This window comes from Helianthus annuus, chromosome 17 (genome assembly GCF_002127325.2).
Source record: "Helianthus annuus cultivar XRQ/B chromosome 17, HanXRQr2.0-SUNRISE, whole genome shotgun sequence".
Taxonomy (NCBI): domain Eukaryota; kingdom Viridiplantae; phylum Streptophyta; class Magnoliopsida; order Asterales; family Asteraceae; genus Helianthus; species Helianthus annuus.
The window spans coordinates 93458545-93486208 of record NC_035449.2 but is presented as its reverse complement, the minus strand read 5'-3'; the positions used below and the strand labels follow the sequence as shown (position 1 = coordinate 93486208).

At 34.3% G+C, this 27664-nt stretch overlaps 2 protein-coding genes and 1 long non-coding RNA gene across 4 annotated transcripts; 1 reads left to right on the top strand and 2 right to left on the bottom strand.

Annotated features, from left to right (window-relative positions):
* Nucleotides 1-648: 648 nt before the first annotated feature.
* LOC110926224 lies at nt 649-3366 on the bottom strand. The gene is made up of 6 exons (XR_002585067.1): nt 3289-3366; nt 3103-3185; nt 2960-2999; nt 1928-2041; nt 1276-1332; nt 649-829 (listed from the first exon to the last, which is right to left on the bottom strand). It is a non-coding gene; the product is annotated as an uncharacterized LOC110926224 (long non-coding RNA).
* Nucleotides 3367-4419: 1053 nt separating this feature from the next.
* On the top strand, nt 4420-6991 carry LOC110922459 (protein NUCLEAR FUSION DEFECTIVE 6, mitochondrial). 2 transcript variants are annotated; one of them, XM_035986943.1, is made up of 4 exons: nt 4423-4660; nt 4733-4854; nt 6492-6553; nt 6806-6991. In XM_035986943.1, exons 1-3 carry the CDS (start codon nt 4503-4505, stop codon nt 6509-6511), a joined length of 300 nt encoding a protein of 99 aa, XP_035842836.1. In that variant the 5' UTR covers nt 4423-4502; the 3' UTR covers nt 6512-6553; nt 6806-6991. The 2 variants fall into 2 exon arrangements, with proteins under 2 accessions (XP_022022449.1, XP_035842836.1); XM_022166757.2 differs by lacking the exon at nt 6492-6553 and having other exon boundaries at nt 4420-4660.
* A 12438-nt stretch (nt 6992-19429) lies between these two features.
* LOC110921222 (nicotianamine aminotransferase 1) lies at nt 19430-22965 on the bottom strand. The gene is made up of 6 exons (XM_022165511.2): nt 22648-22965; nt 21899-22238; nt 21129-21347; nt 20996-21055; nt 20574-20729; nt 19430-19770 (listed from the first exon to the last, which is right to left on the bottom strand). Exons 1-6 carry the CDS (start codon nt 22911-22913, stop codon nt 19558-19560), a joined length of 1254 nt encoding a protein of 417 aa, XP_022021203.1. The 5' UTR covers nt 22914-22965; the 3' UTR covers nt 19430-19557.
* Nucleotides 22966-27664: the final 4699 nt, after the last annotated feature.

Here is a 27664-nt window from a genome sequence, read left to right as displayed (position 1 = left end):
AACATATCTAGGGTCAGCCGACGGACCCCGAAATTTTGGCGGATCATTCTTATACCATAAACAGCTTCTTTGCAAATTTTGGTGATTTATCGAATCTGTTTGATATTTTCCCTGACTTAACGCCTTTAAATACCAATAAATTTACCAAATATTCTCAGAAATGCCAAAACTTCCAAATTTTGCAGGGACCTTATTTTCACCATATATGACCCACCTGTAAAATTTCAACTCTAAACAGTACCCACGTTAAAAGTTATGCTAAAACTAAGTTTAGTGCATCTAAATTCGGTTTTCGGGTATTATACCTTCTGATACTCGACAAGTTAAGCAACTTCTAAACTTCCAAAGCCCGAGTTGGGCTAGGTACAGTACCTACACACCATGTACAACACAAATATGTATTCACCATCATCAATCAAGCCTTGTTAATACTCTTTTTTGGTCAGGGTTTGTTTTGTCCGTTTCTTGTCGAATTATTCGTGTTTTTGATCCATAATCCTAAGTTTTGCATTATAAAACACCATGAATCAACTCGCTACATATAACAAGGGTTTGAAGAGCCCTTATGGCCAAAAGTTTCACACCCCAAGCGATGGCAGAAACATCGGGGTGCGAGCACTAAGCGTTCAGATTGCTCACGAGATTCCATAACACTAATAATTTCGATATAGATTAAGTAAATTTCATGCAAGTTTGTCTAAAACATCAGCATAACCATAAATATCAAATACAACCACAATAGTCATTGTTTAAAACTTTAGAATTTAATCTAGGCGAGTTTATAGTCATTAACCCTAGCTTGTTTTCCATAGTTCCAACATCTATCAGCCTGCAACATGTATTAAAATAGAGTCAGTACAAAAATGTACCAGCGAGTATACAAGTTTGAATAATAGCATAATAGATTAAAACAACTCATATCCGTATGTAAGTGTAACAAAATAGTTTCAGTCATGCTAGTGTTCGCAGTCCAACAAGTGATAGCCCAAGTATCCCGATGCTTTGTTATTTTCCCAAGTCTCAAGGAAAACTAGAATCCTCCTAACAATACCCCTAAGAATAATGGGGAGGTGCATCTCCTATAGCGCTACTATTGTTAAGGCGGAACTACACACCCTGGATTAAACGTTCACATAGCACAAATAGAATACAAGAATCACAAGTTTCACATACGCATAGGATAGAGTTTAGTTTGCAAAGTCTCAAGTATCGTAGTTTAATAGAATACATGTTACATCCCAAAGTTTAAAACAAAAAGGGATCGAGTATACTCACAATGATTGCTTAACAGATCAACTGTTATTGGTTCAAAGGGAGCTCTTTAGGTTTAGCCTGATTAGATTACAACAGATAAGTGTCAGAAAAACAACGAGATTTAAACCAAGTGTCGGATCAGTCATCTTAATCGGATGGCTGTTCGATCGGACTGCCATTCGATTGGGATGACAAATGTGTGGGGGAAACGGATGGCTATCCGATCAGATTGCCACTCGATTCAAGTTCTAAGTCTTCAAGGGTTCAAAGTCTAAAAAGGTTCTAAGTATTGAAAAGTTCTAAGATCCATTGTTGCCTCGATCGGATGGCTGTTCGATCGGATGGCTATCCGATCGGATTGCCACTCGACGATCAAAGGTTCAAAGTATCAAGTTGTTTAGGGTTAAGAGGCAAGTGTTACTTGGTCGGGTGGCTGTTCGATCGGATGGCTATCCGATCGGATTGCCACTCGATTGGGTTACCCTTGTCTCGTTCCTAAACTTGAAAAATTTCTAAGTTTCTGGTCAAACAACAGCGACATGGTACATATTGAGATAACGGTAAGCACATCAGTGTGTAGCCGATCTGATCGGGTGGGAATCTCCCCAATCCATTTGCTGAAGAGTATCAAAAATGAAAATCAAACACTAATAATTGTCAAGAACAGAATTACCTACGTTTCGAACCCTCTTCTGGCCTCCCGAGTCCCGAGCGCACCACACCACCGAGATAGAACCCTATTATATCTAAACCAGAATCACCCTCCTAAATCGATCCATCACAACCACTAAAGCATAAAAACAACATAAACAATCTTTTTAATCGAATCAAATAGTGAAAATGATACATGTCATAAAGCATAAGAGCATTTACTATAAGAGCATAAGAGAATTATACAATCTTTAAGAAATCTAAAGTGCCTTTATGTGATAAGAACTAAATATGAGTATATCAAACCCATGTATATCACAATCTAATCTGGCTGGACCGATGTTATACTCATATTTGTAAAATCAGTAACATGGTAAAAATTGGTAAAAATGAGTATATCAAACCCATTTTTTCTATTGTCTGAACAAAATATGAGTATATCACTTTACAGCCATGTATATCACTTTACAACCAGGTTATTTAGTTCTAATATGCTTTTATGTGACAAGAACTAAATATGAGTATACCACTTTATAGCCAGATTTTACAAATATGAGTATATCAAAGCCATTTTTTCTACTGCCTGAACAAACCCATGTGATAAGAACTAAATAAACAAACAGAAATCTAAATATCACTCATGTATATCATAACCTAATCTGAATATCAAACCCCAAAATCTTAGGGTTTTCAGATTTGTTTTTTAGAAAATCCACAAATTAGGGTTTCATATTTAAAAAAACAAATCCAAAATCAATACAACGATCAAGCAATATATCATCAAATATGTGTGTTATACTGAATATGGACTCTAAACAATCTAACTAAAACACCTAATTCACCTAGGCAGTTATACAAACACTGAGTATGGACTCTAAACAATCTAACTAAAACACCTAATTCACATCTAAACTCAAAATCACACATCATATTCACCCAAGCATTTCTACAAGCACTTAACATGCATTCTAATCAACCAAATTAAAACATACATCACACCTCGAAACCGAATCCATATAAGCCAAATCAAAACCAGCAGACAGGTCTATCTTACCCGACAAATGACGAATCAAGATCCTTCTTTGATAAAGTAACTGTAATCACAGACACATGACGGGTTGTTTCAGATCTATACATATATCAACGATTAACATAAGAGAGATTCAAGATGATTTTAGGTTATTAGATGAAAGGTACCTGGAATCGAAGATCTGGTTTTTGAATCGCCAGAGAAGAAAGGAAGAGGAGTAGAGAAGAAGAATTAGAAGATGTGGAGGACCCTAGGGTTGAACAACAAAATGAAAAACATACAGATCTATACATATATCAACGATTAACATAAGATAGATTCAAGATGATTGTAGGTTATTAGATGAAAGGTACCTGGAATCGCAGATCTGGTTTTTGAATCGCCAGAGAGAAGAGAGAGAAGAGGGAAATGAAATATGGATCTGTTTGTAGAGACTAAGAAGCAGACAAAAGAAGAAGAGAAAGAAGGGGAAAACACTGTTGGGCGGGAAAAGGGCATTCAAGGGGCTCTCTGGTGTTGACACATAGCCCAAACAGTAGCCCAAATACCTTTCATTTATTATATATAATAGATTAGCTAAATAAATAATAAATTAATATTAAATCTTATCATACTTTAATAAAATATTATCCTCAAATCTAAATTGTTAATTTAATGTATTTTTAAAACAAATACCTCTTTTTCCTACTTATCTTATATTAAATATATAAATAATAAATTAATATTAATGTTATCCAAATTATTAAAAAATATAATTTTTTTATTATTTGGTATGCAAAATTATATTTATTCAACTCGTGAAAAACGTGGGGTTTTTGAAAATATTTTTTTTATTATTTACTATACAAAGTTACATTTATATAACCCGTGTAATACACGAAGTTTTTTAAGATATAATTTTTTTATCATTTTCAATGTAAAATTAGATCTATTCAACACGTGTAATACACGGGGGTTTTTTAAGGATATATTTTTTTTTATTATTTGGTAGATTTTTCAATCCAACTATACACGGGTTTTTTAAAGATACGACGTTTTTAGTATTTAATATACAAAATTACATTTATTTAATCTGTGTAATACACATGGTTTTTAAAGATATAACTCTTTTTTAGATCTATTCAATATGTGTAATATACGAGGTTTTTAAGGATGTAATTTTTTATTATTTGGTAGATTTATTCAACCTGATTATACACGTGTTTTTTAAAGATACAATGTTTTTAGCATTTAGTATACAAAATTACATTTATATAATAAGTGTAACACACATGGTTTTTAAAGATATAACTCTTTTTATAAAATTACATTTATTTAACCCGTACAATTTACGGGGTTCATAAAGATATAACTTTTTATTATTTAATATACAAAATTATATTTATAAAACACGTATAATACACGGAGTTCTAACCTAGTATTTATTATAAAAAAAAACCAAAGAATGTAACAAAGAGGTTAAAAGTAAATTACAAATTGTTTGAGGGTAGTGAATGCAAATTTCTGAACTCTAGGGTTTAAGCAAGAGATTTCACCTTCACTCAGATCCAATCCCCACACCGCACAAATGGCCGCCGGCGCCGCCGCAGCCCGATCGTTTTTCCGGTCAACATCCGTCCGCAACGCCGCTGCAAGAATCTCCTCAGAGGCCAAATGCAAAGCCGGCGCCGCTCCTTCTCCGTTTCGATTCTCTACGACGAAACCTCTTTCTCATCGTGTTTTCAGGTGACACGTTGATTTAGGTTACTGTTAACGGTTTTTGTTACGGATTTTATATAATTTGTTGGTGAATTGAAGGTGTCCGGTTGAAATGAGCGTTTGTTTGGAGACGATGCAACCGTTTCATACGGCTACTGCTTCCGCTTTGATGACGTCTATGCTTACTGTTTCTCGCACCGGTTACGGTTGGCTTCCTCAAGGTATTGTGAATTCTAGTGCTATTTACTTTTAATTTTGTGAATATAAGTAATTTAGGGTTACTGCTTGCTTTCTAATTTGAATGTGCTGTTGTGGATATTGTTAGCTGTGATTGAATATTGATGTAATGTTGTCTATTTTTGTGATTTTTAGTTGATTTTTTTTTTTTTTTTTTTAAACTAGATGCAACAATAGTAGTCTGGTTAAGGTAGCAAAAATATTTAAGTGCGCTAGGTAGTTAAAGGCGTTAAGGGGGCATCTGCGTGTTCAGTCAGGTGCGGCCTTAGGCGCAAAAAAAGCACACGCTTGAGACAAGCCAGGTGTATGTCTGTTAACGATGCTGGAGCCCTGCTTTAGTCTGGTCCACGTTATTTTTGGCGGTTTAGGTCGGTTTTGGTTGATTTAGCGAAAAATTTTAAGTGCGCTAGGTAGTTAAAGGCGCTAAGGGGGCATCAGCGTGTTCAGTCAGGTGCAGCCTTAGGCGCAAAAAAAGCATACGCTTGATGCTGGAGCCCTGCTTTAGTCTGGTCCACGTTATTTTTGGCGGTTTAGGTCGGTTTTGGTTGATTTAGCGAAAAATTTTAAGCGCGCTAGGTAGTTAAAGGCGCTAAGGGGGCATCAGCGTGTTCAGTCAGGTGCAGCCTTAGGCGCAAAAAAAGCATACGCTTGATGCTGGAGCCCTGCTTTAGTCTGGTCCACGTCATTTTTGGCTGGTTTAGGACGGTTTTGGTTGATTTAGACTGGATGAAACTAGGTTTGGCCGGTTCAGGCCCGGATTTATTTCACTTCATTATACTGGTTTTTGGCTGGTTCAGACGTTTTTTTTTCATCTAGCTGTATTTGAGGCGTCCATGGTGCGCCATGTCTCGCCTGAGCGCCAAGGCGTGCACCTTTGAATAAACATAGGCGCAAAATATGTTGAAATGGTAGAAGATAAAACAAGATGTGCAGGTCTCATGATGACCGAGGTTCTTAGGTATTATTGTGTTTATGGTAAACCATTAATTGGCATAATATGATAGTAATAATGCTACTAAGTTTGTTCAAGTTATAGATTATCGGGTTGCATGAAATAGTGTAGGATGTGTTTTTCACTTGCGTGATGTAGAATGCTTAACCCTGTTGTGCTGCAATTCATCTTGGGTTCGCACTGGGTGATTTTAGAAAATCTGGAAACTAATTTTGTAACTATTTATTGTGCTTTAGAAGGAAATTGGGGAGAAAATGCAATGGTTTTTGTAGATTTGGTTCGTATTTCTTAATGCGTTTCAGTTAACATGATATACCTTGTTGGACCGGGCTGGTTTGTTAACAGGTCAAAATGAGTTGGTGTGATTTTTGATTGGTTTAGTTTAAAACCAAGACAGGTCTGGTTTGGTATTCTCATAATACCCTTTGGTCAAACCTTTTTTTTTTATAAATATTGCGTGTGCCAAATAGCCAGACCCAAAATTCTTTTTTGTTTTTCTTTCCCGTTTGACTCTTTGGAGATAAAATTTAACCTGGATCGACCGGTTTGACAGTAAATTGGTCAAAATTGCCATCTTTATTACTTTCGAGGGTTAACACATTTGAACCGTCTACAACCACTCGGTCTAGAGTAATTATGTTGATAAAGTTGTACTTGCTTCATTTGTAGGAGTTGACGATACTAGCTGAAGAAATCAAGAGGCTAAACAAGGATAAATTGGATTTTGTTAGGTTCACAATAACATCAATTAAACTTTTTATGAAATATTGAAAATTGTATGTTTTTTGATATGAAAGTTACTATTATTTCTAGAGGGTTTTGTGAAATTTGTGACATATTTGTTTTGATTAGCAAGTATTTAATATAGTGACCATTTCTGCTCATTTTTCTACCAAAAACATAATTATTGGTTTTGCATATCAAAAAGTAGCTTCCTTGACATTAAAAGTCAAACTGATGTTTGGTTTTATGAACTCAATCAGCTTGCAACAATGACTTGTGAGGGAGGATTCAAGCAAATTAATTCCAGAAGAAGCCTTATTCATCTCCATGTTTTCAAGATCGTTTATCTGTTTCGTTATGCAATGTTCGTATGTTAATTTGTTCCTTTTAAAAGGTTGATATGCGAGTAATAATAGGTGAATTTAAATACTAACCAAAGAGTGAAACCTCTTATGTGCAGTCCGGTTCTTGGTTTATAAAATTTAAATTTTTTTGCTTCGATGTGACCTTTTTCGTTTTCATGTTTTAAAATCAATTCAAAATAGTGACCCGGTATCTAGTTTGGGAATTAAGCAGTTTAAACTGTCGAACTACACCAGATAAGCAGTTTAAACTGTTGAACTAGACCAATAGCTTGTTCTAAACCGTTACTAGACAGGTAACAAGTTCTACAAGGTGGAACTCAACTGGTACCACAGTTTAGATCAATATGGTTCTGGTTCCATTAATCTTTTATGTTTTTTTAACCATATAGTCCTTGATCTCATGAACACTCGAATCTCGTAAACCACAACTCTTTGTTTTGAATGGCTAACTGCTTTCCACGTGTAAACCCACCCTTTCGGAGCTATGGCCAAAGGCCGACTACTCGACCACCGCTAGAAAGTGTAGCACACCCTTGATGCGCATAAACCCCGTGGAATAGGTAAAACTGCGCCCCCCCTCATACTCGAACCCGGGTAAAACCCCGGGCCAAGCCTTCACCGAGATGGGAACAACCACTGCGCTGCAGTGGAAGACCCCGTAAGCCACAACTCTGATACCTGACTTGTCACCATGATATTTAGAACACTTCTGTATGGATATAATATCTTTTCTTCTAGTTGATGTATTAAGTCTCAAAAACTTATTTAAAACAATGCAGTATAATAACAAAAGAGATTACATTTATGAAAAGTTACTAAAATAGTTAATTAAACAAAGTTTATAAAATAATTGTTGGTACGTTTATATTATTTTCAAAATATGATCCAAAAGAAGCTCGTTGATTACACAAGACAGCTATAAACGAGCTCGATCACATAAACACATCGCATCAAGGCTTTATGAGCTCTTTTGGATGTAATAGCAGAGACTATATATTACAAACACACCCACAAAGCTAAATGAAAACATAAAGCCTTTAAACCAAAATACAAACCCCAAAACTTTTGAAAGATATTTAGAAAAGGATGTAGGAGTATGACCTTTAGGGTCATCATAGGTCTACATTAAGACTGTCGTAAAGCTAGGTTTTCGGGGTCAGCCCAGCATACCAGATCGTTAGAATTTGACGAAGGCTCACAGGAGGGCGGTTTATCAATCTCAATAAGATACAAATATTGCTATGCGGAAAGAGAGATTAAATGATGAACATAATCAACTAAACATGTTTAGTTAACTTCCAAATCTATTAAAGCACTTGTTATGGTTCCTGTAGATATTATAAACTCCAGCACTCTTCACTTTCAACTTGTATCTTCAGATTTTTTTTTTATTTATTTTTATTATTTTTTGTTGTGGATATTATTATCTGTTTAATCTACTTTTCATCGAATATTGATGTCATGTTGCGTGTGTCTGGGATCTCAAGTTGCTATTCTTTAAAATTATGTAGCAATAGTTGTTTGATTAAGGTAGCATAAAATATGTTAGAAATGGAGAAAATTAAACAAGAGGTACCAATGAGGTTAGGCAAATCATTAACTAGCATGGTATGATAGTTGAAAGATTCAATTGGATCAAAAGAAGAAAACGAACACGATATATGTGACCAGCGGCAGATTCATATGGCACTCAGAGGTGGCAAGGCACCCCCTCAACTCTAGCTTATCTCTATCTATTAATAATCAAAGTTAAATGACTAGTGTTTTTAAAATCTGGATGTCCAATATTGATCTAGCGGTTACTATCAGATGTAAAAGACTTGAGACTTTTCCTTCTACACATGTTTCTTTTAAGTGTTTAACCTTTAAACCTAAGGTTCATCTCGGTTAAAATAGAGAATGAGCGGCCAGAGAAAGGGAACGTCATGTCCCTTTTAGCGATGTCAACACCTACAACTTTTGATAATAAGATCGTGACACTACTGGAAACATGGTAGTGATGGGGTTTTCTTGTAATGAGAACTCGAAATTCATTGTACTTATGTAGCACCCTCCATTTAAAACACTATATCACCCTTCATCCTACATTTAGAGAGAGGCAGAAAGGGATATTGTTTTAGAGAAGGGGAGAGATGGAAGGAAAAATGTCTTGGTAACAAGAATTTGGTTTCCCGATGTACGACGACGACATTAGACGGTGATGGAGAGGGTGACAGAGACGATGATGAAGGATCTGAACGACATCAGACGGCTATTTTCAACTTCTCCGATGAGTTTTAGATCAGAAGTTTTTGATTCCAGGTCTTACCTACAGGAAACGGCGTTGGTTAGGTGGTGCGCCTTTACCATCAACGCGTTTTTTTGTGTGACATTACCACCCCCACGGCTGAACCCTTTTGACCGGAGATCTGTTGCAACTACTCAGATCCCAACAGGGAGAGGGCTGGTTAGTTGGAGGAAGACAGTTCCGGAGATGGTGGTGGTTAGGTTGTGGTGGCTAGATGTTTTTGTTGTGTTGACGTTTGTGGTGGTGGTTTTGTTGTGTTGACGGTTTGTGAAGATGGTTTTGGCGGCGGTTAGCTTTCTATTTCATTGGTTCACCGAAAATGATCAACCTTCTACGGTTGGTTTTACCAAAACTACCCGCCGAGCTTTTACCGTTGGTTCACCGAATCTACTAGCCGCATCGCGGAGGGTGATCCCACTAGTTTTTATTAATTCTAAAATTAAACTTTCTAGGAAACTCAAACTTGATTTGTCAGATTTGGCATGAGATAAAAAAAAACTATTAATTGGTTATTAAGACTAAAAATTGATGGATTACTAAATCATAAATTATTAGATAAAAAAAAAAAAAACTATTAATTGGTTATTAGATAACTTGTTGAATGCTTAGAACATTTTAACACCATTTACAGCTAACTATTTTATAAATTTATAGACAACTTACAAGTTTGTGTATTATTTGTTTCTTTTTTTAACCGAACTCGTTTTAACACGGCGTATTTTTGGCACCTCTTGACAAAACTTTCTGGATCCGCCACTGTATGTGACACACTGTATCACGACTCTTTTTATATACTAAACTTCAAACGAAAACTCCAATAAATACTCTTGCTTATATACTTAATAAACCTTGGCAACAAAGTAAACTATGATGATCATTGGTGCAACTTCTATAGGGCGGGAGGGGGCGGCCGACCCCCCAAAATTTTCGCTCAGTAGGCAGAGTATGTAGTTTTCATATAGAAATTTTTGGGTATATACGTTTTCGACCCCCCAGTCTTATAGAAATTTTTGGGTATATAAGTTTTTGACCACCCGGTCGGAAATCTCAAGCTTCGCCACTGATGATGATGTTGATCCTTCTCATCTAAGTCCAAGGGTTGTTATGTAATCAGCATATAGTATGTTTAGTTTGTATTTAGAACTTGAGTGAATATATAGGGGTTAATTGCAACAAGTCTAAACCTAATCAAATAAGGATGAGATGATCAGAAGCACCGCCACACATTGTATAATCCTACAAAAAGCAACTTAGGTTGCGTTTACACACCATCACAACGTTCCATTTAGAGCCACTGTTTGATTTTAAAAACCCATCGTTTCATTTACGTGAAACAATATCAAGAGCCTGATGCTCTGATAGAAGTTGTTGGTCCAATAACAAATTGATATTGAAATAAAGATGAAAATGACAAAACTTCAATTAAATTGCATAGAATGTGTATTGTACAAATTGAAATCCTAAACCCTATTTATACATGGTGAACCGACACCATCAATCCCGTCGCAACCCTTGGAACCGGCGTATCCCTTTTGGCGCCTTTTCTTAGTCATTTCAATACCCACAAACCAAAAACCCGATCGTAAACTTCGAGCAATCGAACAACCTTCACAATCGGAACCCTAATTGCGAAATTAAATCTCCTACAATCCTTGATGCCTTCGAAACTGATGTAATTATCAGAGGTGTTAACCGAATTCGAGAAATAAAGTTTTATCAATACAAGAATCAAGAAACAAAAAATCAGATTTGCTTATTTCAATTAGAATCTGAAATTTTTATTTGTATTTGGATTTGTATTGGTAGTCGTAGTTTAAAAATAAGAAATATAAGGGATTGTAGAATTACAATTTGCCAAAATGAAAATCATTCAATCAATAACCATGTCTAATGCATATGGAAATCAAAATCTAACAAATTGTAATTCATAAGGAATTAAGGTCTTTGTCTCATTACAAATGTTCAATTTTAAAACCTACAAACTATACCACATGGGCTATACGTATTAAAACCATACTAATGAAAATAAACTTTGGGAATTGACTGAAACCACAGAAGAAACACAACTAGACGTAAAGAAAGACAAGGTGGCAATCGCTTATTTGTTCCAAGCAATACGACTGCGGCATAAATTTGGAACACGTTAAAGAAATTGTAACATCCTAATTTCTATGATATGAAATATTTACAAATCTAATACAAACTAGATGTAAGATCCGCCGCGTTGCGGCCAGGGCCTTACAAATTACGATACAATGAATCTATTTTATACTGCTAGGGCCTTACAATTATGGCGCAGTGAATCTATTTTATACTTCTCTATCGACCCGCTCGTTGTGTTTTAAAAACACAAACCTAAGGATTAACTACTACATCTTTGTATCAAGTTAAATATCCAAACGATCACATTGTGTTTCCAAATGTCTTGTGGAGGGAAATACAAATACTTGATGTTGATTAGGGATGAGCACGGTACTCGTTCGGTATCAAACCGGTACCGATACCCAAAGTACCAGTACCGAAAAACAGGAAAAGTGGGTACCTGTATCGAATATACGAGTTCGGTATCAGTACCGGTATTTACCGGCGTTTTATCTGTAAATACCGGTACCGTTACTGGTACCGTTCCGATACCGGTACCGAAAAAACGGGGAAAGTGGGTAACGGTACAATTAAAGAGAGTTGGCCCAAAACAATAACCCACACAAGCTAGTTGTTTTGTAAAAAAACCATTGTCCAAGAATATATGCTTAGAGTACCACTTCTAATGCACCATAATGTTAAAAATTAATAGTATGTTTTGTAGAAAAACCATTGTCCAAGAATATATGCTTAGAGTACCACTTATAATGCACCATAATGTTAAAAATTAATAGTATATAAATGTTAAAAATTAATAGTATATAAATGTGATATATTAATAATATATGTGATGTAATGTTTGTGTAAAACCTTAGTTGTCTTTGATTCATCCTGCTTGTCTATTTTAGAGAGAAATTAGGGCTGAAATAACTGATTTTGTATGCTATATTAAGTTTGGATGTGTAAATGACAATGTGTTGCTTATCTAATACAAAAGAAACTTAGCTATGCTCTTATTCATGCCATACGCGAGGTATCTTATATTGATCTTATCAGTATTCCATGTATGGCGTTTAGATATGGGATTTTCCACAAAACCCACTCTCCTTTAGTCTGTTTACAAACAGGTTAATGTAAACAAACTAAATTCAGTTCGATTCCGTTCAGTTCGATTTGGAATGCAAATCACAAGGTAGAAACCCGGACCCATGATTTGAATACCAAGAAACAGGGCCGGCCCTAGGGGTGGACGAGCCGCACTCCCGGCCCAGGCCCGTATTCCCCGAGGGTACTAAATTGAAAAATAATGTGTATATATATTTTATATATATGCGTTTTGAGTTGGATTTTTAACATATTATCCGGCTTAGCCTAATGGTTCTTGTGCGGCTCTCTAATGTAATGTTGTCAGGTTCGATTCCCGCTATCTTCTTCTTTGCGTTGTCTAAACGTCTCTTTTGTGATTCTGTTTTGTGTTTTTATTATTATTCCTTTGTTAATTATTATTCATTGTTGTGCCTTTTTTAACTTAATGACATCATAGGGTTGGTATTTACTTACAAGGGAAAAGATCAAATAGGAAGTTAATTTTCGCTAGGAAGGATAGGAAGCCATAGGATTATGACATGTGGCAAATTTTAAAATAAAGAGAAAGGGTATTTTAGTCAATCCAACTCCTTCTTCTTCCTTTTTCAAAACCCAGTAAATTCAAAAACCCACCATTTTCAAAACCCACCATCTTCAACTATTTCTTCACTTTCTATCTCAATAATCACTACATTATAGTGCGATTTTCATCACCAATCAATGATTCAGAACCCGATCAACGTGTTCTTTAGCTTTTTTTGAAGAAAACCCAGTTTAATTTCATAAAAAAATCTCGTTTTTTCCGGTGATTTTGGAGATAATCACTCGATTCGTTCGATTCGAGCGTTGATAAGTGTTTCTATCATTCAAAATTTGTCAATTGATGAAGAAATCGGCTTCGATCCATGTAAGAAATTCTTTAATTTCATTTTCATGATCTGGGTTTTTGATTTAGTCATTGCGTTTTACAATCTTTGCGGGGGTCCGGGGGCGGCAGCCCCCGGTAGCGGGGTCCCAGGGGCGGCAGCCCCTGGCGGGGTCCAAGGGGCAGAGCCCCTGGCTGGGGTCGATTAAATTGCTGTACTAAAAACGCATCAGAAAAATTAATTTTCCATAAATTGGCTCATTTCGAAGACAGTAATTCGTAGACAATTCAGACAGTTCACAGTGACACATTTTTTAGGTGTTTTCAGTCCATTGCGTTTTAGAATGAGTCATTTTTAAGTGTTTTCTGGCCATTGCGTTTTACATATAAGACATTTCTTTGTGTTTTTGGTGCATTGCGTTTTAGGTAAAACACATTTTTATGTGTTTTCTGGCCATTGCGTTTTACAAATAAGACATTTCTGTGTGTTTTCTGGCCATTGCGTTTTACAAATAAGTCATTTCTTTGTGTTTTTGGTGCATTGCGTTTTAGGTAGAACACATTTTTATGTGTTTTCTGGCCATTGCGTTTTACAAATAAGACATTTCTGTGTGTTTTCTGGCCATTGCGTTTTACAAATAAGTCATTTCTTTGTGTTTTTGGTGCATTGCGTTTTAGGTAGAACACATTTTTATGTGTTTTCTGGCCATTGCGTTTTACAAATAAGACATTTCTGTGTGTTTTCTGGCCATTGCGTTTTACAAATAAGTCATTTCTTTGTGTTTTTGGTGCATTGCGTTTTAGGTAGAACACATTTTTATGTGTTTTCTGGCCATTGCGTTTTACAAATAAGACATTTCTGTGTGTTTTCTGGCCATTGCGTTTTACAAATAAGTCATTTCTTTGTGTTTTTGGTGCATTGCGTTTTAGGTAGAACACATTTTTATGTGTTTTCTGGCCATTGCGTTTTACAAATAAGACATTTCTGTGTGTTTTCTGGCCATTGCGTTTTACAAATAAGTCATTTCTTTGTGTTTTTGGTGCATTGCGTTTTAGAAAAATGTCATTTTTTAGGTTTTTTTTTTCATTGCGTTTTACGTAACTGGTGGTTTTTCTATTGCGTTTTACGCAACTGGGTTTTAATTTTTTTTTTAAAATATAGCAATAGTATACTCGTTTTAAAGAAAAAAAAACGCTCGTTTTTTTGGTGCAATTTTTATAAAAAAATAATGTCGTATGAAAGAGTTATTAACGTTTAAAAAATGGGGGGGAATTGGAGGAGAGAGAAACTATTGGCTTGGATTGACTAGAATGCCCTTGAACAAACTCACGCGCCTCTTTTATTCTTTTCAATTTCCCTGATTTAATCTTAGCCCTTGATTAACTTAATGAATGGTCAAGATCACTTCCTATCCTTCCTAGCCAAATAAACTTCCTATTGTATCTCCACCCTTACTTACAATCCATTTTAAAATAAAAAGAATGAACTTCAAAGATTTCTCATGTATTTTTTTTTTTTTGAAAATAAACTCAAAACACCTAAAAAGTTATTGGCAATGAAACTATTGGTATTTACTTACAATCCATTTTAAAATAAGGGTTATTGGATTTTATCACCTCTAACTATTGACTATTGGCCGTTGCCACCCCTAACTATCACTTTGACGCCCGTCACCCCCAACTTAACACTTAGTGTGTTCTGTCACCACTTCGTTAATTGATCACTAAATTTTGATCATGTTACTATACATTTGGGGTGTCGTAAGATCACTAAAACCTTCCTAAGATCCCTATGACACCCCCAAAAGTATAGTAACGGGATCTAAAATAAGTGATCAGTTAACGATGTGGTGACTGAACACACTAAGTGTTAAGTTGGGGGTGACGGACGTCAAAGTGATAGTTGGAGGTGGCAGCGGTCAATTGCCAATAGTTTGGGTGGTGATAAAATCCAATAACCTTTAAAATAAAAAGAATGAAGTTCAAAGATTTCTCATGTATTTTTTTTTTTTTTGAAAATAAACTCAAAACATCTAAAAAGTTATTGGCAATGAAACTATTTTTTTTAAATGAAACTCAAAATTGTTCAATGTAAGTTTTTGTTGAAAATGAAACTCAAAACATCTAAAACTTTTTGTTGAAGGAATTCTCATCGTTGATAGTTCTTTGCATTTGTTAATTTTGTTTTTTATTAATATAATTTTGGCCCAATATATACGAACTTAAAATCTAAAAAAATATTAGCAATATTAATCTATAAAGCCTAGCCTAAATGTAAAATACTGGATATTGATCCATTAACCTAATAAACAATACAAAATTTAAAAAAAAGATAGTTTATATAATTTAATTTGTTAGGTCTAAGGGCCTTTTTTTCGGATCGTACAGGGTCCTTGAATTATCAGGACCGGCCCTGACAAGAAACGTCTCATATTGATTTTTCTTCATCTTTTATCAAGATTCACATATTGGGTCATGTTTATACCATAGTACAAACACATTGAAAGATCTTGTTTCATCATGTAACATCCGAGTTTCGCTTATATTAAATTAAGCTTTATTTCCTTGTTTGTAACGAGCTATACATGGAAATAATATTTCTATCTTACCTTTATGATTAATTTTTAATAAAGAATCATAACTATAGTTCAGATGGGTTAGTTTGCAATTAACTCTTACTTTGGGTTGTTAAACTAGATAAGGACTTGAGGTGAAAGTTTGAAGTAAAGTAAAGATGAGGGTTGAATTTGTGCATTCTTAGAAGGTGGTGGGAGAAGCCCACGTGTGTATCGCAAAAAGAAAAAAAAATTGATCATATATGTATTCATTCAAAAGTGTGGGTAAAAGTGTGGGTATGCTGGGTGATTTTTCATCTACAAAGAAGGGCATAAAGGAAGAAACAAATCGGGTTTAATGTGGGTGTTTAGGTTAGCTTATTTTGGAGCTACTGACTTATAAAAGGTTAACAAGTTATTTTGATAGTGTTTGAATAAGGGTTAAGAAGGAGTTTTATGACTTGAAAAAGAAGAAAATGAGAAGTTAAAGTTAATAAGTCATAAGTTAAAAGAAATGCGAAACACCCTCAATGATTCAATCATCATCACTTATTTCATCATCCATTGTATTTTGGATACATCAACAAACTTGGGTAAGTATTTTGGTTTGCTAAAAATAGTTTATTTTTTTAACATGGAATAAATTGTTATTGCATATTTGTATATATTAGTATATTACATAATATTAAAAAATATATAATCTATAATATTAATACCAATTATTATTATCGAATATTCAAATAAAGTGATATGATACATTCTATAAATTCAAATAAACATTCAACCAAAAGCACAAAATGATAGAAAAACCCATAAGTACTAAAAATCTTAAGTAAAAATATCAAATATTAAAAATATGGTGAAAAGTCCTAAATCCTATAAAGATTTATTACATGTCGGTTAGGTTCGGTTATGGTGGGTATGGAAAAAATTATACCCATAACCGACCCGCTACTTTCGGTTTTCAAAAAAACATTAAACGACCCACCGGTTTTTATTTGGTTCGGCTTTTTGGTTCAGTTTTGTCGGTTAATACGGTTATGGTTCGATTAATTCGGTTTTTTACACACCCTACTGTAATCATATTACTAAATATTCTAGACATGTTTGTATTTTATAAAATTCTATAGTTTATGATGTTAATATGCTCATAAATTTAGGTAGAGAATTCTGTAAAAAGTCTAACTTTTGTAAGAAGTGTGAGAAGTAATTTGGGAATGACAAGTGTCCCTTATATTAATTAACTAGATTAGAACCCCGTGTATTACACGGGTTGAATAAATGTAATTTTATATACTAAATTAAAACAATTATTCTTTAAAAATCTCGTTTATTACACGGGTTGCACAAATGTAATTTTATATATTAAATAATAAAAAAAATTATATCTCTAAGAACCTCATATATTGTACTGAATAAATGTAATTTTATATACCAAATAATAAAAACCCGTGTATTGTACAGGTTGAATAAATCTAATTATATATACTAAATAATAAAAAAGTTATATATCTTTAAAAACACTTGTGTATTACACGGGTTAAATAAATGTAATTTTGTAACCTTGTATATTATTACATGGGTTGGATAAATGTAATTTTATAAACTAAATAATAAAAGAAATTATATCTTTATAAACCCCGTGTATTATACGGGTTGAATAAATCTAATTATATATATACTAAATCATCATCATCATCATCATACTCAGTAAATCCCACAAATAGCAAAGCTAAGGTAGAGCCTGAGGAAAGTAAGATGTAGAGGCTGCTTTCGGTAAGACCCCCGACTCGATAGTAGTTTTGCATCAAGCTTTGGACATAAGGCACATAACACTCAGCAATCGGGACAAAGACCGATTAGTGCATGTTCCCTTTTGTCTTTCTGCTATCAATGCCACCACATGATGATGATGCATGATTAATCGTCCGCCGCTTTTAACGTTATTTTCACAAATTTAGTGAAATAACATTAAAATTAGTGCAATTTCACTTTTGCCCTCCGAGCGTCCACACATATATACATTATTAAAAGTTAGATTAGATTATATATGAAATTAAGTGTATAACAAAAAGTCTTTATGAATTTCACGTAGAATCAATTGGAATCCTTTATTAAAAGTAGGTTAGATTATATATGGGCTTATACGTGTAAGTAATTGTGATTATTGAATGGTTGAATTTTGAGGGTTTTGAAATGTGAATTTGATTATGATAGATTATATTTTAGTTTTAAAACTTCTAGAATAATTGAATCAAATAAAAGGATTATGATTTCCTAAAAACAAAAATAGCTGAGTTTTTTTTTTTTTCTGATCATTTTGAACATGAGCAAATAGAACGATATCATCTTAATAAAAAAAATAACTAATTACAAATGTGAAACCCAATAATTTTACTTCTGTCCCATTTGAACGGAAAAGATAAGTACAAATTAAATTTAAAAAAAATGCAATATGAAAATAAGAGATAAGGATAAACTAAATAAAAAAGTGTCAATTTGGTAAATAATAATATTAAATATGAAAAGGTAGGAAATTACAAATGTAGACATCTTCAATGAATAACACGTGTTCAAAATCAAGTTTCTTTTATTATATAGTATTAGATTCAAAAGGGTATATTAGTAATTGTCCATTCTTATCAATTAATTGATTTCCAAAGATAACTGCCAAAAATATCAGGTGATATATTAGGGATGTGATTCGAATTCGATTTGTTCTATACATTTAATTGTTTACGGTAAGTTCTTGTTGTAGTGTTATATTCCCCAGTCAATAGTGTTATATTATGTACAGGTATCTTTAATCTCCTTTTCATAGTGTTTTATCCCCATCAATATTGTTTATTTTGTATAGTGTCTTACAGTAAACAGATAGTGTTATATCTTTCTATAGTGTTTTATCATGTAATATACTGTTCCTTTCATAGTGTTTTATCCTCATCAATAGTGTTTTATTCTGTATAGTGTCTTACAATAAACAGATAGTGTTATATCTTTCTATAGTGTTTTATCATGTAATATACTGTTCCTTTTCATAGTGTTTTATCCCCCATCAACAGTTTTTTATTTATGTATAGTGTCTTACAGTAAACAGATAGTGTTATATCTTCCTATAGTGTTTTATCATGTAATATACTGTTCTTTATAGTGTTATAAAAAGTTGTGAAGGAAATCGAAGAATTTATTTCAGTACGAGAAATTCACTGATTTTTTAGGAGATTGATGGGGGGTTTTGAAACAGTTACCATAAATTCGCTGATTTATAGGAGATTGATGGGGGTTTTGAAACGGTTACCATATTTGAAACGTTGGAAAAGTCACTATTGCCCTTTAGTTTTACATAAGGTCCTTCTAATTAAAACACAATTTACATTTTATACCCTATTGATCTCAACCATTAGATCAAATATCCAATGGTTTAAAACACTTCTTACTCTTCTCACATTTTAGACACTTTTTACCATATCCCTACCCCATGAATTTATATAAAGATCTTTATCTTAATAATTTATCAAATTTTGTATAACTGTAAAATCATAATTAGTTATGGAGAATTTACTCTACGATAATTTAAGAATAACTTACCCAAGATGAAGAAAAAAAAAAAAATCCTCTTAAAAAGAGGACCGAATACCTAGAAATCATTTCAAATCAAAGGTTTCATGTTTAACACTAAGCTTTTAACAGCTAAAATCATAAATCATTATTCAAGTCCAAATCAAATACTTTATTTTGGATGCACCAAATTTCCATTGTCACATGTATTCTACTACATATGTTTTGCATGTCTCATGCAAAACGCTTTCATCCTCTCAATTGCATCATCGAGTACCTTTGGCTCGGTCGCGAAACTCACTCGAACCCAGTTCTTCAAACAAACCGCATCACCAGGGAAAAGGACCATGCATTCCTCTTTAGCCAACTTCGTACAGAAGTCGGTATCATCAACTATGTCTTCAAAAGCCGGTATGTTTAACTTCACCTTTACAGCCAAATTAGCATGAACCTTTTTAATAATGGGTTGTTCTCTAAATTGGTGAGGACAAATTCGTGTTTGTTTACTGGATTTGATATAATTCTATGTTTGTCGTTATTCAAGATAGCAACCTCAAATTAAAAAAAAAAAAAGTCAAATTCGCCACTATACAGATAACAGATAGCGACTTCATCAAATTTAAAAAAAAAGTCAAATTCCCCGCTATATGAGATAGCAGATAGCGACTTCATAATTATTTTTTCTTTCATTTTGTTTTGAATATTTGTATAATGAATATAATTTAGGTATCTTTCAAAAAAAAAAAAAAAAAAACTATAATTTAGGTAGGTAATATACAAAATTTTAAAAAAGTTTTAAATACGATGTAAATTTTATCGGCAAGTTAGTTGTACTTGAGGTGACTTTTTTGTTAGTCTTTAAAAAAATATTTTATATAAGTTTAAATTAACCATTTGACCAAGATACTTGCAAAACAATCTAAAGATTTTAATTTTTTTAGTTACCAATTAATTTGGCCAATCACACTAGAACATGTGTCCCTCCACTGCGCCGCGGCGGAACAGATTACATCTGATGCGCCAAGGCGATCTTCAAGGCCAAATTTGTTGGGCCAGGGTCATGTCTTGCGCCAACATAATCTGCCGCGCAGGATTGAAATCTGGAGGCGCTCTGGTTTATTAGTAGAAATTTTAAGAAGTCAATGAGTGTTTTGTAAATTATCTTGGTCAACAAGGTTAAATTGGTGATCATCCCTTAATTTTCTTAGTTGCTTCATATCAAATCTTTACCATGGCGAACATCGATCCCTCAGGTTTATGTGGGCATGTAACGTTCGGTACTTCCTTAATTTTCTCGAAAAACATATCCGCTGCTTCCTTAAGTAACTTGTTGATGTTTAAGAAGAAAGATTCCGGTGTATTCTTGATGACGTGAGGAATCGCACCCTGTTGCGTTTACGGATCAACATCACACATATAATCGGACAAGTTATTCATATACACAACAACGTTAGGATCAAACACAAATAGGTTTTACGGTGCAAAGCTTACGAAGCTAAGACAAAAAACACGCGTTGGTATTTTTGTAAAATAGCTTAATAATTAGTAGTGTAATTATGCTAGTGCAACTTCTTCGCACGTTAAAATCTATTTATACCGGATCCCACCCGTCTATATAGAATCATATTCTAGATTGTTTGATCAGATGATACCTGAATAACAGTTGGAGGATCAGCAGATATTGTGAGACAACTCTTTAAGGATCCAGCAACCTGATCATATAGTTACTAAATGTAAGACAACCAAAAACATGATGTGTTGGAGAGAAAGAAAGAGGAATTATACCCCAGTTTGTTGAAGAATGCTGGTTGGATCAGTTATCGCGATCCAGCCAAAACGCCAACCAGGAACGATCCATCGTTTTGATAATGATCCAAGAGTCAAAACTGGTGCTATATCACCAAGCACACCCATGGGGATAAAGGGTTTATCTGCAAACACTTGATGAGCATAAACTTCGTCGGATATAATCAGCATCCCAATTTCTCTTGCTGTTTCTGCAATCTGTGATTATTCAAGAACAAAAGAGAAATAGATATTGATATGAAGACAATCTTATAAATTAATTAAAACTGCAAGATTATGTCTATGGATATCACTACAAAACAAACAAACGAGTATCACCAATAGCCCGATAGTGAAGGTAATCCATCACCCAGGGCGGCAATCCTATCCGAAATTGAATCCTCCGTCTGGCGACAGGTTACCGATGGATAATCAGTTGGCAATGAGCCAATGAGTTCCCATCAAAACCGATGAAACCGTCGGCAATCCGTCAGTGACTGTCGCTTTTCACCAGGGTTAGGGTACTGTTAGTAATCTGCAACGGATTACTGACAGGTTCCTTTTATTTACTTTTTTATTTTATCTTTCACAGGAATGGGTTGCCCCCTCGCTATAAAAAGTCAAATTTACCGAAAATTTTATATGTATTGAGTCGGGCACCCCCTATTTTGTTTTAAACTTTCGGCCCCTCTATTTAAAAGTTAAAGATCCGCCGGTGGTGATACTCATTTGTAAAACAATGTTAAAGGAATGAAGAAAAACTGCTGCACCTTTTGCATATGATCAAATGTGAAAACATTCCCACAAGGATTCCCAGGGTTAATTAGAACAATAGCAACAGTGTTACTGTCCGCCAATGCTTTGACACCATCAAGATCAACTTCCCAACCTTTCTCGGGGAGGAGATCATAATGACGAACCTCGAGTGGGCTAAACCTTGCTCGGGCTTCGTATACTGGATAGTTCGGTCTAGGAAAGAGTATATTGGCACCGGGGTGACCAAGAACAGTTAGCAAGATTTCGATTGCATGGTTTCCTCCAGCAGTGAGGAAAACATCATCAGTTTCTATCTTGTAGGGAAGATCTTTTGACAAAAGCTCAGCAATTGCACTGTTAATGTACAAATTCAATAATTTTTGCATGTCAGCAACCAGAAATATATAAGTTTTAAATCAAGATCTTGCAAAACCAAAACTAAAAAAAACCAACTTGGTCGGATTTTGGTTGCAAATGGTTTGGTTGGCAACAGTGGCGAAGCTTGAAATTTTTTACGGGGTGTCGAAAACGTATATACCCAAAAAATTTCCATAAAACCCGGGGGTCGAAAACATATATACCCAAAAATTTCTATACGAATAACATTACTGGCCGAAAAGTTCGGAGGGTTGGGCGCCCCTCCCGGCCCCTTCAAAGCATCGCCCCTAGTTGGCAATGAATTGGTCGGTCCTCCAGGTCACATGACAGCAACTTTACCGTTAAAAAACAAAAAAAAAAAAAATAGAGAGATGATATTATTAACCTTCTTGCAGGGTCAATGCCAACACCAGCAGGATAACAGTTGAACTTAGCGGATCGAATGGATTCTACTAGAGCATCTTCAACCGATGTAGATGTTCGAAAGCAAGGATAAACCGAAGGATCACCATGTCCGAGATGAATCTTGGGTTTCCCCGATCGTTTTTCATCGATGTTTCCCATGATGGATTCAAGGATGTTTCTGATGGTGAAAGCTGCAGCTGCATGCAGTTCATGGTTCTCTTGGAAGCCCCATTCTTGCTTCCCCATTGATTCTTTCCCTTTAAATTATTAATTACTTTCGGTAATGTTAACAATGGTGTGATCGATGATTTATATGCCTGCCTTGAGGTGTTGGTGTTTGGTGGGTCCATGCATGTACGCATGCAATTGGCTAGATCTTGCGGTAGCATAAGGATGAAGGAGTCACATGTTCGGTATATGTCTTGGTCTTTGAGAAAAGAAAGAAGCATTTCGTCTTATCTTATCATTTGTCATTTTGTGTACGATGGGGGTTGGAAAACATGGCGGAGCCACACTTTAAACAACGGTGTCGTCCGACACCATTGAATTTTGTGTAGCAAATACAATGTATAATAGAAAAAATTCGAGCGACACCATTGTTTTTTTACGAGCGACACCATTGTCTTTTTACAAACGACACCATTGTTTTGTTTTCTTCTAAAAGAATTACGTAATAAACAAATTTATATTTAAAAAATTAAATCCACTTACTTTAATTTAATTAGTATACTTTAAATCATTAAAGTTCTATGCTTAATTTTTATTTTTTCTAATTCAATAAGCATTATCGTCCCATGTCTAATTGGTTTTGTTTCAATTCTTTACCTTAACAGGATGTTTGATGATCATATGCGTGCACTTGTTTGTTATGATAAAAAAGAGGTTTTTGTTATAAACCAGACATTTTAGGCCCAACCCATTACTTATGGGCTTTAGGGTTTATAGCTATGTTCATCTATATATTATAATGTTGAATGATGGAGTTTTTAGTTTTTATCTCTTTTTCTCTTTGGTTCTTATCAGTTTTTTTTTTTTTTTTTTTTTTTTGCAGGTTGCCATTGAAAACATTATGAATCATTTTTAAAACATGAAAATGTTTTTAGAACAGCTATTAAATGCATTTTTTATATATTTTAAATGACTTCGTAATTTTATTATGTGTTTTTATTCAATGACATTGTATTTTTACTGTGATATTTGCTTTTATTATGTGATTTGACTCGACTAGATCCGAACCGATCCAAAAAGTTTAACTCCGGGTTACTATAAACCGGGGTATCCATAAAAAAAGACAACATAGGAAAAAATTTATGACTTCGTCACTAGGTATGTGTCACATTACACATCAATACTTTAGAGAAAAAATAAAGGGTTTCTCTCCCCACACTTTAATTAAATGTAGTTTGACTATGAGGCCCAATAAGATTTGTTCTGAAGATTATCTTAAGTGGTTCTGTTTCCTTGTTGAAATTCTCCTTCCTATTATTTTCTCTTCCTCCATTCAAAAGAAAGTGAATATGAACTAAAATTTAATAAATAATAAATAAAGTTAACTTATCTACAAAAGTATATACTTATATCTTCAAATTCAGATTTCAATATGTAAATCTCTTTTCTAAAACATCAAATAAAATTGGCATGTTTTATTTCCGTAAAAAAATCTCCCTTCGTATTTGTCACTCCAAAGGATTCAAAATACCAAATCATAACTATATTTGGGTTGAGTTATAATGCAAAAGATATAAAAATAAGAAGGGAAAGAAGCTACCAGAGAGTGACAAGTATCCTAGGATAAATTAAATGGAAAGGGCAATTTTGTCTACAAGAGGAAAGAGAATATACACATGCAAGTCACATGCTATTCCCCCCCCCCCCAATTTTTAAACATCCGTAACTTTCTTATACATCATTTGTTTTTAAAAAAAATTATACCATAAAATCGAGCGTTTTTTTTATCTTAATATGAGTACCATATTGTTATATTTTTCAAAAAAAAAAAAAAAATCAAAAACCCAGTTACATATTACACAATGGACATGATGTAAAACACAATGTAAAATAGATCAAAAACACAATCAATGACAAACAGATAAAGACATAATGGACAGCATACTAAAACATAATGACCATAACGTATAACACAATGGCGATAACATATAACACAATAAATATCAGACTAAATAAAAACACAATAGATGACAACAGATAAAAAACACAATTAATGATAGCAGATAAAAGACACAATGGAGAGTAGTGAAAACACAATAGAAAACAAACTAAAAACACAATCCACAACAAAGTAAAACACAATGAACAAGATAATAAAAAATTGAACAAATTATTAAAACACAATGGAAAACATATTGAACACAATGACCTGAACTAATAACACAATTTATAGATAACCCAGATAGAACACCATCTTCATTGTGTCATATATTGTGTGGCACCTGAGGAAAATCCGCAACAATCTTGATTTATCACTCCACCTCCCTGTGCTTACTTGTCAAATTTCGGGACGAAATTTCTTTCAAGTTGGGGATGATGTGACAACCCGAACTTTCAAGTTTGTACTGTTGCTCTTATGATTTTAACTGTTCATAATTATCTCCTTCCACGCTTTCGTTATGTTAAACTTGATAACTTCTTGCTATGATTAATTTGGTGAATGTGAATCTATTTGATTGTAACTTGGCATGGTTGGATCTTGTTATGTGTTATGTTTAGGAGCCGGACACGATACTGGGCCACCGTTTGATTTATGGGCTACGAGTTTTATGGGCCACACACACATTCACGCACATTTCAGCTTGTGGGCATGAGTCCGGCTGAACTGATTGAGCCCACAACTGTTGAGCCCACACAAACACTTTAACTTCACAACTTAAACCAATTCGGCCCAAGCCCTGGTCCGCATGTTATGTATATAGAATACGTATTATGTTTAGTTATCACAAAACTCAAAATACAAAACCCTACCCTCTTTCACCTCCTACGTGCGGTAACAGGAGACCCCCCCCCAGGTCGTGATCACCATCACTATCATCATATTTCTCTCGGTTAGTTACCTCATGCTTGCTCGATCTTGTTGACTGTTTCGATTATATGTAAATGAGTATGATCTCCTGGTTGATTAAATGTTATGGATAATTGTGATTCTTGATTTATGTTATTGTTGTCTTTAGGAGTCTGTTACACATCTGAAAGTAAATGGTGATCACAGAATGTTCGAATAAGTATTGTTTATCAATGAATTAAATTGTTTACATAATAAATTGCAATCATGTGAAACATCAAAAGTGTTGTTGAAGCTTTAATGAGATTAGAATTGTAATCATGTGGCCTTGTGATTGAGGGGATCGAGATAGTGGGACGGTCCATAGGGTTTTGAGAGGGTGATTAGATTGATAAGTTGATTTCTATTTTGATGACACGTGACCTTGGTAAACAATGAAAGAAGGTATTTGATGTTAACATATATTCTTGAAAGATTGGTTGTTTGTGCATACATCAGACTTTAATTGCTTGCACATCATTAAGCCTAAATGGGTATATCATTCATTGGTTTATTGTTGTAAACTATTGTGCATAATATTTGCTAAGGGAACCGATTATGGGTTGGATTTTAATTATGGATTGTTAAATCCGTGGCGTTGTATTAATTGATGATGATGATTTTCGGTAAAATAACTTGAGTGTTAAAAGAATGATATAAAACTAATAGGTGTAATCGGCTGTAACGTGATTTGGAATAGAGTATTATTTAATGGTTGTTAACATTAGTTATAAAGAGGTCTAGATAGGATGATTATAAAACTTGTAGCATGATAACTGAAGTGTATGATTAAATGGTGACATACAAATTCTTAACAAATAAGTGTGGTGAGTAGTTTGCGTAGTTTGAATAATATAGAGTAACTGGTCATTATGAGTTAGGAAGGCACGATGTTTGGATTGTGAGGTATGTAATTGATCCTTTAAATACATGATTTAATTTACAAATCATATTGTTGGTGCATAATGTCTAAAGCCTGCGTCTTTGTGAAGTTAGATTAACGTATATGGTCTAAATAGGTTATTTTATAATAGATCAGGGGTTAACTGTGTAATTATATGAAAGTTTGTATGCTGGACCGCTTTTGTGACACTTGTCCACAAAAGCGAACCAAGCTGGATCGCTTATGTGGACATGTCACATAAGCGGTTCATACTTCCTATATATACCCCTTGATCTTAGTTCATTTGTAACGTTGTCCTGAATTGTACGTCGAACTGCTGACCTTCTGGCAATTGTTATCAAGTGAAAGTAAAGTGATTAAAGTGAAGATCTGTCTGTTTTCTACTCCTTTCTGTACCGTATATCTTCGTATCATGTTAAAATGTGTTTCCGCCACATTTTTAGCAGGCTCTAGCTTATATTGACTCCTCAGTGAGATCATACTCGATCCTACAATTGGTATCAGAGCTAGGAGCTCGATTGCTTGATCAAACACGTCGTTCTCGTACAGATTTCAGCATATTCAGAGCCAAATCAGATTCGATTTCGTCGATTTCTTCATCTTCTACTCATTTCTTACGGTTTTTACGGAAATTCGACAAATTGAACGTGTTTTCACGGTCCGATTCGTCTGAAATTCAAGTATATTGTGCGAATATCATTGAATCAAAACCCTACCAAGTTTCACATTGAAACACCAAGCCGTTTTGGAGAAATTGCAGATTTTCGGTCCGAATTCGCGTAAACTTTCAGCTGTGAATCGCTTATGTGGTCAAAATATGGATCGCTTATTTGGAATTGTTGGGTCGCTCATATGAAACAAGTGGGATCGCTCATTTGGTTTTTATTATGGATCGCTTTTAAGTAAATCTTCTGGACCGCTCATTTGGTGGTGTGGGTCGCTCATAATTACAACTGGTCGTGTGGGTCGCTCATAATTACAAGTGTGACTCGCTTTTAAGTCAAACAGGTGGTTCGCTCATTGTACATTGAACAAGTG

What these genes read in the sequence shown, in the direction of transcription:
- LOC110922459 (XM_022166757.2), top strand. Translation starts at nt 4,503, where the DNA reads ATGGCCGCCGGCGCCGCCGCAGCCCGATCGTTTTTCCGGTCAACATCC. An exon ending in CTTTCTCATCGTGTTTTCAG is followed by an intron (nt 4,661 to 4,732) that starts GTGACACGTTGA and finishes GGTGAATTGAAG; the next exon opens with GTGTCCGGTTGAAATGAGCG. An exon ending in TTACGGTTGGCTTCCTCAAG is followed by an intron (nt 4,855 to 6,805) that starts GTATTGTGAATT and finishes GAACTCAATCAG; the next exon opens with CTTGCAACAATGACTTGTGA.
- LOC110921222 (XM_022165511.2), bottom strand. Translation starts at nt 22,913, where the DNA reads ATGGGGAAGCAAGAATGGGGCTTCCAAGAGAACCATGAACTGCATGCA. An exon ending in GGCATTGACCCTGCAAGAAG is followed by an intron (nt 22,239 to 22,647) that starts GTTAATAATATC and finishes GTACATTAACAG; the next exon opens with TGCAATTGCTGAGCTTTTGT. An exon ending in AGGGATCGATGTTCGCCATG is followed by an intron (nt 19,771 to 20,573) that starts GTAAAGATTTGA and finishes TTGGCTGTAAAG; the next exon opens with GTGAAGTTAAACATACCGGC.